General features: G+C 42.2%; 1 protein-coding gene across 1 annotated transcript; it reads right to left on the minus strand.

Annotated features, from left to right (window-relative positions):
* Nucleotides 1–1,284: 1,284 nt before the first annotated feature.
* Nucleotides 1,285–13,467, minus strand: LOC146693437 (TRPM8 channel-associated factor homolog). Its single transcript, XM_085479294.1, has 11 exons — nt 12,692–13,467; nt 12,225–12,441; nt 11,247–11,538; nt 8,345–8,646; nt 7,962–8,136; nt 7,595–7,689; nt 6,737–6,950; nt 4,547–4,783; nt 2,311–2,528; nt 2,083–2,196; nt 1,285–1,809 (listed from the first exon to the last, which is right to left on the minus strand). Exons 1-11 carry the CDS (start codon nt 13,336–13,338, stop codon nt 1,567–1,569), a joined length of 2,754 nt encoding a protein of 917 aa, XP_085335420.1. The 5' UTR covers nt 13,339–13,467; the 3' UTR covers nt 1,285–1,566.
* Nucleotides 13,468–14,491: the final 1,024 nt, after the last annotated feature.

The raw sequence follows: 14,491 nt of genomic DNA on the forward strand, positions 1-14,491 counted from the left end.
AAATACTTTGTGTAAGAATCCAGTCTCCTTGTTTTCTATCATCCTCCTAAATTTCCTTCTGAATTCCTAAATAAACTCTCAAATGTGTTTTCATCTGTTGTTCTTTAATTTGAGCAGTTCATTATGGTTGGTGACTTTAACTTTCACATCTTCTTTCTTAGATCTTTCCTCTGGTTGTAATATTCTTAATAGTCCCGTTCTTATTGGTGAGCACACCCTGGAGTATGTTTCTACTTGTGGCCTGTCCTTAAACAACCTTTGTACGTCTGATTTACTGTCAAAATATAACTTCACTAATTTTGTGTTCCCATAGCAGACTTAGTCTGGCATTGTTAATGACAATTCAGCAGCTCTGTTCTCCTATTTTTACATTTGAACACCTGGGTTTTCAGTGATTTACATGAATGATTTAATGATCTGTGTTGATCATTTCTTGATAGTGTAGCCCCTTTAAAATCTGGATTACCTTGAGCCATCAATGTTTTCCCTTGGATCAATGATTATATGTCACCATAGAAAGAAGTGCATAAAGGCTGAATGCACGCAGTAAAATACAAATTACACGGCAAAGACACAACCAGGGTGTCACCTTTGTCCTGTCTCCATCCCTTCCATTTGAGAGAAAGCTGTGGCCCGTCAGTTACTTGGACTGATCGAGGGTCTTAATAATCTTAATAACAAAGTCCTACATGGCCAGGGTCCCGGGTATATAGCAGAGATTCCCAGACATTATACTGCTACTGCTGTTGGCTCTTCAAGCCTTATTTTCAAGCTCTTATGTTATAATCAGAGGCCATCAAATTTTGATGTTGTAGCTGAAACAGCCTTCCTCAGCCTATAGGGTTGGCTGAATCTGTGGTTTGTTTAGAACGACTGGTGAAAACTTTGCAACAACAGCAAGTGAGTGTATACAAATAAGAACAGGAGGGGCTACTTGAGTGAAAAAGACAAAGACAATTAGAGGAGTGACTTTAGTCAGGGCAACCGACTGACTCAGGCTGATGGAATTAAGTGAAAGACGAGGTGTCAGTGAACAGAGAAGGCTTCAAAACCTGTTAGTCAACATTCTGCATCTGTTTTTAAAACTCAGACAAGCGACACACCCAGGCTTTATTACGCACTCATTCATCTAGTTTTAAGGGCTGGCTCTGCAATAGCATCCTATATGTCACTGTGTGTGTTTATGTGTGGAAGAAAACCATGGCAGTTTTGGATGCAAGTAAAGAAATGCAAGTAAGTAATAAATATGCAAACATGCAAGAACATTTTCATCTTCAGAAACAATCTCTGTTTAGTAATGTAATGTCTTCCAGTTTTCACAAGTCACAAACATCAAGTTGCATTTTCTGCAGGGAACAAAATTATTTGGCTTTGTACAAAATAAAGGGAAAGATTCGATACCTACAACCTCAGTCCACCATTTCTGTTTCTCTATTCAGATACTCTAATAAATGTTGTTGAAACAGAACACCAGACACCAAATCAGTTCACCGTGTTGCTCATCATTCACTTCAAATTAAGATATTGGTTGAAACCATTTCTCTGCACACTGCAGTGGTTTGAGGTTTAGTCATACTGGGTCATGGGGTGATCGTTCCAGGAAGGCAGCTGGGAGAGCTTCCCTTCAGTGGCTGTTTCTATTGGCCAGCCCCAGGCCTTAAAGAAGCCAGTCAGGTCCATCCCCACAGTCTGGGAGAAAGTCTCAGCATACAGGTTCATCTTTCCTTTGTTGTCCTTGGGGATGTCTTTCATGTGATGATACGCAGTAAACACCTTCTTAAAGGCATCCCAGCCAAACCTTTCCTGGAGCTGCAGATGAGGAGACAAAAATCATAATGCTGATAATCATGTTATGTCTAATAAAGTGTTTGTGTCAGGCTTATTTCTGTTTGTTAAGATACTGTTTTAATTCTGTCTCCACACTTTCTTGATAGTGACTTGATTTAAAAGGTATCATCTTACAGTTTCTGGAACGTGCCTTGTTTCACACTCTGCTTTCAGTTTTACATGCAATCATTTTTTTCCAGTGAAAGCAGGTGTGTGGACAAAGGACAGTTTCTCTACAGAGTAGAATTCTCTCACCTGCATATATGTTTCCAGAGCCACCCACATGCTCCAGCTCTCTGGTTTCCTGCCTCCTGCGACGTAATCCTTGGCTCGACTTTGTCGATTTTCTGCAGTCATAGCTCCATGAGCCTGCATTAAAAACATGGAATGAGATGATTGTAAAATATTTTACTTTTAGTAAAAACTGAGTTCAATCATCAGTTATCATGGGATATCAAAATAGACACATGTGATTTACTCTACCTGTCCTCTGTGGAGACCCAGCACCTCTTCATGCACATACACTGACCACAGGTTGCATGTACACTCTGTGGTGTTTGGTGGGAACTCCCAGCAGCCTCTCTGTTGGTTGTGTCCCAGCTCGTGGATGGGGCCCCACATTTCTTTACCTTTTTTAACACCGACCAGCTCAGCAGCTGAGACTTTGTGTGCCATGATAGGATAACCTGCATGCATCCAGCCTGAACAGAAAAAGAGAAATGAACAGTGGTATAGTGATGATTCTTTATTTTTTATAGATTTTAGATTTTATAGATTTGATAGCTTTTATTTAAAAAAAATAAACAATTAACAAACAAACAACCAAAAGCATGATATGATTATGGTTCTTCGGTAAAAGTTAGTCATGTTAAGTGTAAATATTCATCTGTCTCTGTGGTAACCCTGCAGTGGTCTTGCGACCTGTCCAAGGTCTGCTCAACCTTTTGCCCTGTCACAGCTGAGATAGACGCCAGTGGATGGATAGACGTTTAAACAAGTTTCTCTGATTGGCAGTTCTTTATAAACACAAGACTTCAATAACAAATGGGTAGAGCTTCTGCACTCAGAAGCTAAGCTGGGGATACACGCCCTCAGGGATTTCAAACAGAGCCAAAAGTAGAAGGAAAAACTGTCTGATGAATAAGCATTTAGAGCTCTAAAGCCTGAGCTTTCAGCTTATAGGGATTAAGTGTGCACACACCTCATTTTCTGAAACTTGTTAGACAGCTGAAGCCAGCATTGTTACTGTATATATGCACTATTTTGCCAAAAGTATTTGTTCGTCCACTTTCACACCCACACAAATTTGGGAGACATCCCATTCTGAATCCATAGGGTTTAATAAAAAAAAAAAAAAAAGAGAGAGAGAGAATGCCATTGTATCTATCTGAGCAAAGAACCAAACAAAATCATCATTACTCTATAGTTGATCACTGAAAGGGTGACTGTAGCTCAGGTGGCAGAGCAGGTCAGCTACTAACCAGAAGGTTGGTGGTTTGATCCCAGGCTGCTCCTGTCTGCATGCCAAATATCCTTGGGCGAGATACTAACCCCATGTTGCTCTCCGATGCATTCATCAGAGTGTGAATGGTAGCTACTTAGCACTTAAGAGTTCAGAAAAAAGTGCTTGTGTGAATGGGTGTGATTGGGTGAATGAATTAGTTGTATAAAGCGCTTTGAGTGGTCAGAAAGAGTAGAAAAGCGCTATATAAGAACCAGTCCATTTACCAAGTGTGAATAGTGGCAGAATGCCCGAACTCCCCAGCAACCTTCACCACAGCTCATCTGAGCTTTCAAGTGGGTTGTTGGAGCAGAGCATCTACAGGCTGGACAGCAGCTGCCTCCTATTCACACCTACATGGGTGACATGAAATTGAAGCCCAGCAAATCTTGGCGCTTATCTTTTGCAGGCTATCCATGTAATATCCACTCCAGTGCTGGCAGAGCAATCAGTCAAACATTCAGGGCAGTGATAGAATGGGAGGTTTAAAGACTCAGACCATATTGACTAACTGAGGAAGAAACGCCTTGTTGTCATAGATAGAACCTGCTACTCTCGCAAATTCAAAAAATACGGTGTTGGCAGTTCGTATTACTCTCCCATTTGTTGTGGCTTTCAACACTCTGTGAGGTTCCGATCACAAACATATAGACATAGCAGCCGATGCAGAACAAGGTGTACCTAGGTATTTCATGTAGAGGTGGGTTGCAGAGGACAACAATCGGGTCCCCGAGAAGAAAATGTGGATTCAAGCCATCACTATCAGAAGCTGATGAGTGAAGCAGTAATTGGCTTTGGAAGGAAAGGAAGTACACCAAATGGGCTGCAAGATGTCTGACATGAGGGGTTGAAGCAGAGGGAGCAGACTTGGGATGGCAGGTATTCAACTTGAGCTTTCAGGAGAGTCCACACTGATTTCTTGGTTGGTTACTGTTTTCTTCTTCTGAGTCTGGCTTCCTGTTCCCAGTGACTCCATCCCAAGCAAATAAGAATGAATTACTCAATTAAAACAATTAATTCCTTCAAAGGAGTGTTAGCTGTGTTAGGAGCTAACACTCCTGAGTGTTAGGAGTGCCAGCTGGTCCAAAGACTGGTCCACATGTAACCAGTCAGTCACCCAGCGTTTTTTTGGTCAGGCCTTATGTTCTTGGGAGTCTCTAAGAACAAGCAAATAAGTGCAATGTGTGTACTGTACAACATGAGGCACAATGCACTTACCGTGAGAAATCTGCACATCTGCCACAAAGCGCTCCTTGCGGGGAAATTTGTGTGGTTTGGCAGCCAGATCTGCAATGGCCCTCATCATTTCATCCCACAGAGCAGCCAGCTCATCTGGGCGCTCCAGATCCCGAACAACATCTGCTGGTATGGTGAGAATAATGTTTTCAAACTCCAACTCTGCCCAGGGTGAAGGAGCCGTGCGCAGCATTAACCACTGAGCTGCAGTTGTCACACCTGAAAAGAGCAAAGAGAGGAGTGGATCTACTAAAATGCTTCAGGCTATAACATATACAGGGAGTGCAGAATTATTAGGCAAATGAGTATTTTGTCCACATCATCCTCTTCATGCATGTTGTCTTACTCCAAGCTGTATAGGCTCGAAAGCCTACTACCAATTAAGCATATTAGGTGATGTGCATCTCTGTAATGAGAAGGGGTGTGGTCTAATGACATCAACACCCTATATCAGGTGTGCATAATTATTAGGCAACGTCCTTTCCTTTGGCAAAATGGGTCAAAAGAAGGACTTGACGGGCTCAGAAAAGTCAAAAATAGTGAGATATCTTGCAGAGGGATGCAGCAGTCTCAAAATTGCAAAGCTTCTGAAGCGTGATCATCGAACAATCAAGCGTTTCATTCAAAATAGTCAACAGGGTCGCAAGAAGCGTGTGGAAAAACCAAGGCGCAAAATAACTGCCCATGAACTGAGAAAAGTCAAGCGTGCAGCTGCCAAGATGCCACTTGCCACCAGTTTGGCCATATTTCAGAGCTGCAACATCACTGGAGTGCCCAAAAGCACAAGGTGTGCAATACTCAGAGACATGGCCAAGGTAAGAAAGGCTGAAAGACAACCACCACTGAACAAGACACACAAGCTGAAACGTCAAGACTGGGCCAAGAAATATCTCAAGACTGATTTTTCTAAGGTTTTATGGACTGATGAAATGAGAGTGAGTCTTGATGGGCCAGATGGATGGGCCCGTGGCTGGATTGGTAAAGGGCAGAGAGCTCCAGTCCGACTCAGACGCCAGCAAGGTGGAGGTGGAGTACTGGTTTGGGCTGGTATCATCAAAGATGAGCTTGTGGGGCCTTTTCGGGTTGAGGATGGAGTCAAGCTCAACTCCCAGTCCTACTGCCAGTTTCTGGAAGACACCTTCTTCAAGCAGTGGTACAGGAAGAAGTCTGCATCCTTCAAGAAAAACATGATTTTCATGCAGGACAATGCTCCATCACACGCGTCCAAGTACTCCACAGCGTGGCTGGCAAGAAAGGGTATAAAAGAAGAAAAACTAATGACATGGCCTCCTTGTTCACCTGATCTGAACCCCATTGAGAACCTGTGGTCCATCATCAAATGTGAGATTTACAAGGAGGGAAAACAGTACACCTCTCTGAACAGTGTCTGGGAGGCTGTGGTTGCTGCTGCACGCAATGTTGATGGTGAACAGATCAAAACACTGACAGAATCCATGGATGGCAGGCTTTTGAGTGTCCTTGCAAAGAAAGGTGGCTATATTGGTCGCTGATTTGTTTCTGTTTTGTTTTTGAATGTCAGAAATGTATATTTGTGAATGTGGAGATGTTATATTGGTTTCACTGGTAAAAATAAATAATTGAAATGGGTATATATTTGTTTTTTGTTAATTGCCTAATAATTGTGCACAGTAATAGTCACCTGCACACACAGATATCCCCCTAAAATAGCTAAAACTAAAAACAAACTAAAAACTACTTCCACAAACATTCAGCTTTGATATTAATGAGTTTTTTGGGTTCATTGAGAACATGGTTGTTGTTCAATAATAAAATTATTCCTCAAAAATACAACTTGCCTAATAATTCTGCACTCACTGTATAAAAAAGGACTAGGGGTTAGCTAGCTTTAACTTAAAGTTAGCTAATGTCCCATACTAGATAAATTACAAACTTGTGTCACATCAAGATCTACAGAGACAAATAACGACTTTATAATGATGAGGTTTCATAGATAACAATGGTCCACAGGAAATTAATGCTCATGATATAAATCACAGTCTTTTCATTTTATACAGTACATTATACATTATGACGTACACAATTATTGTTCAGTTAGTAGCTTTGATTAACAGTTAAGAAACCCTGTTTCACTGTTACTTGGAGACACACTTGGATAAACACATATTACAGTTCTATCCACCACAGACTCACCAGACTTGTAATATGGAGCAGGTACAGCCATCTGCACTATGACCTCCAACCCCTTCACTTGTGTTTTGGGTGGGGCCACCAGGTAAATGAGTCCTCCCCACAGGTTCCAAACCTGTATCATCTGTGCAGTGACAGGAAATCGCTCATGGACAGATGGTGGTCTCTTCAGCTCGTCACTATGATGCAGTGAGTCAGTTTGACATCCTATCTGAATCTGCAGAAGAAAAGGAAAATGCATTATTAGCATGTGTTAGTTAACTGAATAGGTGCCAGAAACTGCAGTCTCTCTCTTTTTTAAGCCTTAGATTTTGGACCATTGCCGCATTGCCTGATAGGAATCTCCCTGCCAAATCTGATCTTTCTACCAAATTTTTTTTTACATTTTTAAAGTAATTATAACTGCAGTTATGTTTTTGTATCTGCGTGACCTTGTTAAATTGGGTAACTTGACTCTGTCTCATCCCAATATGGTCATTTGCAATTAAAAAAAAAAACCCAACATGATTGTAGCCAGAGTACTGAAGTTGAGGCTTTAAGCTTTAAAACCAGTGGGTGATGTCACCCACCCATTAGATATAGGTGGATTGATATTGAAGGCTGAGGCATGCCATATCATTATACTGCTGGGGGCAGTCTAGTGGGCTTGACTGGAATCTCAGCTTATACTTATGATGGTCTATAATCTTCAAAGTATCACATCAGGCTAGAAAATGCATATTTAAAATAAATAATGAGAATAAAATATTGTGGACCCCAACCTTTAGGAGGCATCCCGATTAGATGCCTCCTGAGGACAGAGACTTACATGGGGTCAGCATTATCACTGAAATTAAAATCAATTGACTTCATATGCTGTACCTTCCAATCCTTGCTGACGATCTGAGGTGGTATAGCGATGTAGGTCTTCATACCAGGAGAGAGGTAGAGACCTGTGCTGATCCACTCTTCCCCATCTGAAACACAATTATGTTTAAAAAATAAAACAACACAGTCAGGGACATTTGCAGGTATAAAATCAGTATTTTAAAAACTGTATTTCACAGTTTTCAGTGTCTACAGTGAGGTTCACAGATTAAAACTGTGTAACATTAAGTAACAAACATTGCTGCATCATGGTTAACATTGCTATGTGATTCAAATGTGTTAGCAAAACAATAACCACTGTACACATATTGTAAATTGTAAACTTATAACCAGTTCACATAACACAGCGGAGAGATCTGACCTGCTGTATTGACATCAACCTTGATCCGGTGGTTATAGACAACAGGCATCATTGGGTTGTCCTTGATGAGGTAGGGCAGGAGGGCATCGGGATCTGGGCAAACCTTATATACCTGGGTACCCACAGCGAGGAGGAGGTGGTCTTTGGGACTCTTTACAGGGCAGCTGTCACTCACCTTGAAAATGAATAGTGAATGTTATAAAAATTATCTTTCGCACATTATCACAGCATCTGCAGCCAAAAAAAAAAAACTACCAAAACCAAACATTCATAGATTGGGCAGCTGTCAGTCATTGATCACTTATAGCTGTGAGAAGTCAACAGCACTGTTTCATTCTTTTGGATTTTTTTTTTAAGATGATCATATTATGTTGTCTACTCACTTCTGGCAGGCCTGATGTTATTAATATATCCGTGAGTGTGGCCAAAACTTGTCTGTAGTGGGAGGAGTCATGGGCTTTCATCTGCAAGTAGACGTTGCAGTCGTTGCCCAGCTTTTTCAGATATCTCTCCTCATGCTGGCTAAGTTCTTCACCTGTAGTCACATGGGCAGCGAAGCGGTTTAGAAGGTGGCGGAAGTGGTAGCTGTCTTTAATAGCCTGGCTGGGTACAGGGGCTTTGTATGATCCTCCTCCGATTGTTGCTCCCAACAGGCTCAATCCCATTTGGTTCAGGATCTTGTTCCCTGGAAGATATTAAAGCAAATCTGACTTAAAATACTCTCGTTTACTGTTGGAAGTGTAATGACTTTGGTTTTTTCATTAAACTGCAGAAGGTTGTTTTTTTTTGCCCAAGATGTGCCACCTTATCATCACTGTAGGCTATTAGAGCTCTGTATGTATATAATAAAAGAGCTTTGTGATGTTTTTATGAGCAATCATGGCTTGTAGTGTAAAATGATTTAAATGATACAGGCAAACTATAAAAACACTACCAGAAATTTTGAGTTTGAAAACAAGCCCAAAAATATTTTTTCACATTTAGTGACTCATGTATACCACATACAGTTAGGTCCATAATTTGTTGGACAAGAGAAGACGCCAACTGTCAGTTTCAAGAGGAAAAATGCATGGTCCATTCTGGCCGTGAATAAGCTTTTTAGCCTTGCAGGACTTCTGGAAACAATGCTGGGTCAATAATAATAATAATTAGTAGTAGTAGTAGTATCAGTAGTAGTAGTAGTAGTAGTATCATTTCCTCAGGGCAGTCACCCGTAAACTGTGCGAGTGACTCCAGCAGATTCCAAGACCAACATCCGAGATCTCTATCAAGAAGTGTACAGTCCAGGAAGCACCAAAGATACTGTGCAGAATACTTAATCTCTTAGTAGAGAGATTAGAGGAACCGAGCTTGAAAGATAAAGTATGTCAGCAGAGTGAGTGGTATTTTGAACTGACACCACTGTAATGTTACTTTGGTGACTTATTGGCCCACATACACCTACATGATTACCAGCCAGCAATAAATGTCCTAAAAGGAAGGAAATCTCAGTCTTGTATCCTGACCAGCACTCAGGGGTAAGTATTGACAACCCTCGAGTGCAAAACAGAGCTCTTATTCCTCAATTCCTCATTTTCATGTCTGATTTCCTGGGAAACAGCACAGCGATATGTGTGTGTAGCTTTCTATCATCCAGAGCTTTAAAAAAATAAAGGCAACTGGATTTTATTTAAGTTTGTGGAGATGTTTTAGCTCTTATCATGATGCATTTTCAGTTCTAAAAACTACAGTTGGAGAGTACCAGGTACTTAACCTCTAGTGGGGGTTTTCTGCTTTGGAGGTGGAAGTAAAGGTTGCTGACCCACTGTTGATTATGTGAGTCATTAAATGAGCCAAGGTGTGAAAAAAGGCATGGGTCCTTACCATCACTAGTCGTTAAGGGTGAAACCACTGTAAAGCCTTGCCTAACTACATCATGTAACCATTTTAGGTCAGATAGGACAAGATGTGAGTAGTGTGAGTTCACTTGGTACATAGGTTGGTCTATGTAAGGGATTTGGGGAAACTAGGGGACTATAGGAACGACCTCCACTTTAACCTGAGACGCAGACAGACTGAATCTCACACTGGTTCCCAGGAGTTTGTGCCTTCGTTCTACACTCAAGGACATGGACCTGAAAAGATCTTATGGGAAGCACAGAAACAGCTCCTGAGTAAAAGGATAGGATGGGTCCATTTCACCATAGATGCACTCCGAAACAAGATCAGCCAGACCCTGAAGGAATTTAGAACATTCTTACCATCCTCCATTGTAGAAGAAGTTTCAAAGTTGATGGACAAAGGTCAGTTGGTACAACACATCAAAGGCCAAAGACAAATCAGGATTAAGCTTTCAGCAACCTTCTCTAGTGCAGGAAAACTCACCACCAGGTGGTGATCAGTTGACAGCTCGACTCCTCTTTTCACCCGAGTGTCCAGAACATATGGCCACAGGTCTGGTGATATAATTATAAAATCGATCATTGACATTCCCCGACCCAAAAGCACAGGGAACAAACCTTCTTTTCCACCAGGAGAAACACCAACGTACAGGCAGCAAGCCAAGGGGATACAGATACCCACCCCAGCCCACTGCGTCTCACCAAGGGCAACTCCAGACTGAGACAGAGTCCAGCCCTTCTCCAGGGGTCTGCTTCCAGAGCCCAAGCCATGCTTTGAGGTGAGCCCGACTATATCTAGCCAGTACATCTCAACCTCACGCACTAACTCAGGCTCCTTCCCCACCAGAGAGGTGACATTCCATGCCCCAATCACTAGTTTAGGTAGTGGGGGATCAGTCCACCAGGGCATCCACTCCTGGCCACTGCCCAACACACATTGCACCCGACCCCTACAGCATCTCCTGCTGGTTGTGAGTCTACAGGACAATGGGCCGATGTCCCTTTTCTGGGCTCTGTCTGGCAAGGCTACATGGACTAAGGCCTAGCTGCCAGATGCTTGCCTTCAGGCACCCTTCCCGGGCCTTGCTCCAGGACGGGGCTCTGGAATTCTCTGCACTGGAAGCTGGGAAGTCATTGCTGAGGAGATCACATTTATTGGAACTGCTTTGGACTGCATTATTTTACACTGTAACCAAATTCCCTGTCTGCGAGTCCTGCGTTAGGTCCTGCTTTTCTGACATACTTGGCAGACTCAGCCTAGAGGCAATACACTCTCCTTACTCGAAAGAATGATAATTAAAGCCAAGAAGTTATAAGTCATATTATCTGGGCCAGGAGCAACCAGATCCTTAACTTTATATATCTTTATAACTTTATATATCACTCTTGTCGTGCATTTTCATACCTGAGAATTCCGTTAGCACATTTTTCCCAGCATTTGAATGAGCCCACCACCAGGCATGTCCTCCAATCAGCAGGCCTCCTCCCTCTGCCACAAAGTTTTGGATTTCCTCCAAATGCTCAGTGATATATGCTGTACACACAAACACACTGAGGTCTTTCCTGAAGTTTGTTTTCTCACACTTCAGCCCTGAATCACTGAGAACTTTGAGTGCAGGATCCATCATTACACCAACAACCCCTCTGCGGCCTTCATCCAACCAGTGAATGGCATTTTTCCAAATTGGAGCCATGCTCTAAAACAAAGGAAGAAAAGCAGCAACAATACAGTCATGTGTTTAATAATAATAATCTTTGCAAGTTTACAATTCCACTATTCATTTACTCTCACATTCACACTGGTGGAGGCAAGCTACAGTTGTAGCAGACAGAAGCGAGGCTGCCATATCGCACCATCGGCCCCTCTGGCCATCACCAGTAGGCAGTAGGTGAAGTGTCTTGCCCAAGGACACAACGACCGAGACTGTCCGAGCCGGGGCTCGAACCGGCAGCCTTCCGGTTACAAGACAGACTGCCAACTCTTTGAGCCACGATCGCTCCAGATTATCTGATATATAAAAGGTTTGGGAGATTAGCAGAAATATTTAACTCTTTGAGAACTACTTCCTGTTAACTCCTAACCCTATCAGGATATGTGAATTTTAGGGCATTTGAAATGTTTTACTTAAAGGTAACTATATTTACATTTTTTAAATGTAAATTTATTTTTTACTTCCAAACACTAGGGTAATCCGTAGGGAACTGCTAATGTAGACAAATGTAATGTACACCAAAATAAATGTTGAAAGGAAGCATATTTACTGTCTAAGCTGAAACATGCTATCTATAAAATAGTGCATTCGTGTACAATAGGAGCAAATTCCTGTTATATGTTCATGAAAAAAGCTTTAATTTAAATTCTAGTTCAAGGTGTCAACTTTACCTCAAGTCCCAGAAATCCTTCATGTGAAATCAAAATGACTCGTCCCTGTCCATAATAGGCTCCTGCGAGGAATGCCCGTCCATCATGTGTAGTACCGATGGGAAAAGCTAGCGGTCCATGGACTAGAACCTCAGAAGCAGTTGACCCCTGCGGGAGCTCGAACTCTGAAATTCCCTGGAGTAAGAACTCTAAGTCATCCTCAAAATCCTTACCTATGCTGCATTTGAAAGAGGGAAGAATAAAAGGGGAAAGACATTTTAAGAAGGAAAGACAGTCTATGGAATGTATTTTGTTTGCATTTTAATTTTTTACACTCTAGAAATGGGTAAATGGATATAGAATAAAATATATTTAACAACTAACAGAAAAAAAATCTGTTTGCTTCAGTGACAGATAAGCTGTTTACTTTTGATAAAATTGTAATCTTTGTTTATGTGCAGTAAAGCAGAACCAATAGAATCACTCACACCACAGACATCCAGGAGGACGGGATCTGAGGGTAGACAGGCAAGTTCTCCGCCTCACCACAGTTCTTAGAAAAGTAGATTCCTGCCACTCCCGACACTTTATTCCCATCAAACTGATGCAGTGCGTTCTCTTTGGGGTGATCTGCAGCCCAACTCCACGCTTGTCCAGCTATCAGCACCCCTCCTCCAGCTTTCAGAAACGTCACCAGCTCCATTGAGTCTGAGCCCACACTGTAGGCATCGGTCACATAAACACCAACTCCCAGGTTGTCACTGAAAGCTCCCACAACTTCTACTTGGAAGCTGGATTTTTGAAGGTTATTAGCAACTGCACTGACATTTCTGTGCACCCTTACAGAGAGGTTATCAGATCCATCACCTCTCAGCCAGGTCAGAGCATTTTCTACCAGAGCAGGAAAGGCTGTCAAGTAGCCCTCATGACCCAGGACCACAATCCTTCCACTGCCGTACAGAGAGGCAGCCATCAGCACCTGACCTCGGCTGTTCATTGCTAAAGGAAAAGCATGGTCTCCGATCAGCAACAGGTCAGTGGGAACATAGGATCCCTGTAGGTCCAGCTCCTTCAGGCCTCTCATCAGGGAGGCGTAGGCCTCTTCATGTTGGTTTTGGAAGGACTGGTTGGACATGGCCTGTAGGATTTGTAATTTGAAGACAAAGAAGAAGGTGCCGAAGAAGGCAGAGAGCAAGATATCAGGAGAAGTTATCTTAGCCCCTGAGGTTCAACTCTTCTTATGTAGAAGTTGTCCTGTAGTTGTCCTTGTTCTGTCAAATGAGAGCAGGAATAGGAGGAGTGCCTACTTCAGGTGCCCTAATAATAAGGGGAGGGTTTACTGTGATGACAAACCCATGGACAAACAAATGGCCAGAGCTAAATTAAACATCAGATTCATAGAAAAATATCAGCAGTGGATAAGCTTTCTCAGAATAGGAATGATGTTTCACTGTGGCTGAATACACACCCTAAAAGAGGATTAAGCAAAACCTGCTCATCATGTCGCTTGAAGTTAACTAGTGTGAATGATACGAACAGAACAGAAAAAACTCACACAATACACTCACCATGTTGCAATTTTGACCACAAACATGCGTGTTTGTGACACCATGTATATTCTGGTGTCACTGAGGAAGCCCTCACTTCCTCAGTGAGGGCTTGCTCCAGCTGGGAGAATTGACATGATGTTTTCAAATGCCAACGCTGAAGGCAGTGCAGCAACCACCACATTTCAGAAATGAAAGCTGCATTTGTGTATTGTAAACTGAGTCTAAGTCTGATACTAAGGTAACTTTTTGAATCTTAAATTGTACATATTTAAGATTCAGTTTGTGTCAAACTGCAGCAAACACTCCACACTCTGACTGGCACAGTCGAAGTAAGAAACTATATATTCTACTATTCAACCACTAAGATTTCCTGACTCGGAGCAACATGTAAATCTAAGCATGAGGCAGATCTACTGTACACAGGTAAATTCTGTTTGCCAGGACAAAAAATAACCTGCACTGAGAAGTGAATGGTCCTAAATGTTCCATCACGCTGGACAAACAAGCCAAATTCCCTCCATCTCTTTAAGAAGGCAACACAGAAACATGCATAGATGATGTCATGGTTGTCATGGATTTGTCCCTTTCAAGGTTACTCCCTTCCACCACACCCTGTCCTTCCTTCCCTGCCTCACAGTAACCTAACACCTTAGGGAAATGAGGATCAGGGTAAGCTTGTCTGCAGTCTGAGCTGACTGTGAAGAGCTTTTTAACCTCTTAAAACAGTGTGGGGCATTT

The sequence above is a fragment of the Copadichromis virginalis genome, linkage group LG14 (assembly GCF_057382275.1).
Source record: "Copadichromis virginalis isolate Kocher_CV1m ecotype Utaka linkage group LG14, C_Virginalis_male_GT1.1, whole genome shotgun sequence".
Classification (NCBI taxonomy): Eukaryota; Metazoa; Chordata; class Actinopteri; order Cichliformes; family Cichlidae; genus Copadichromis; species Copadichromis virginalis.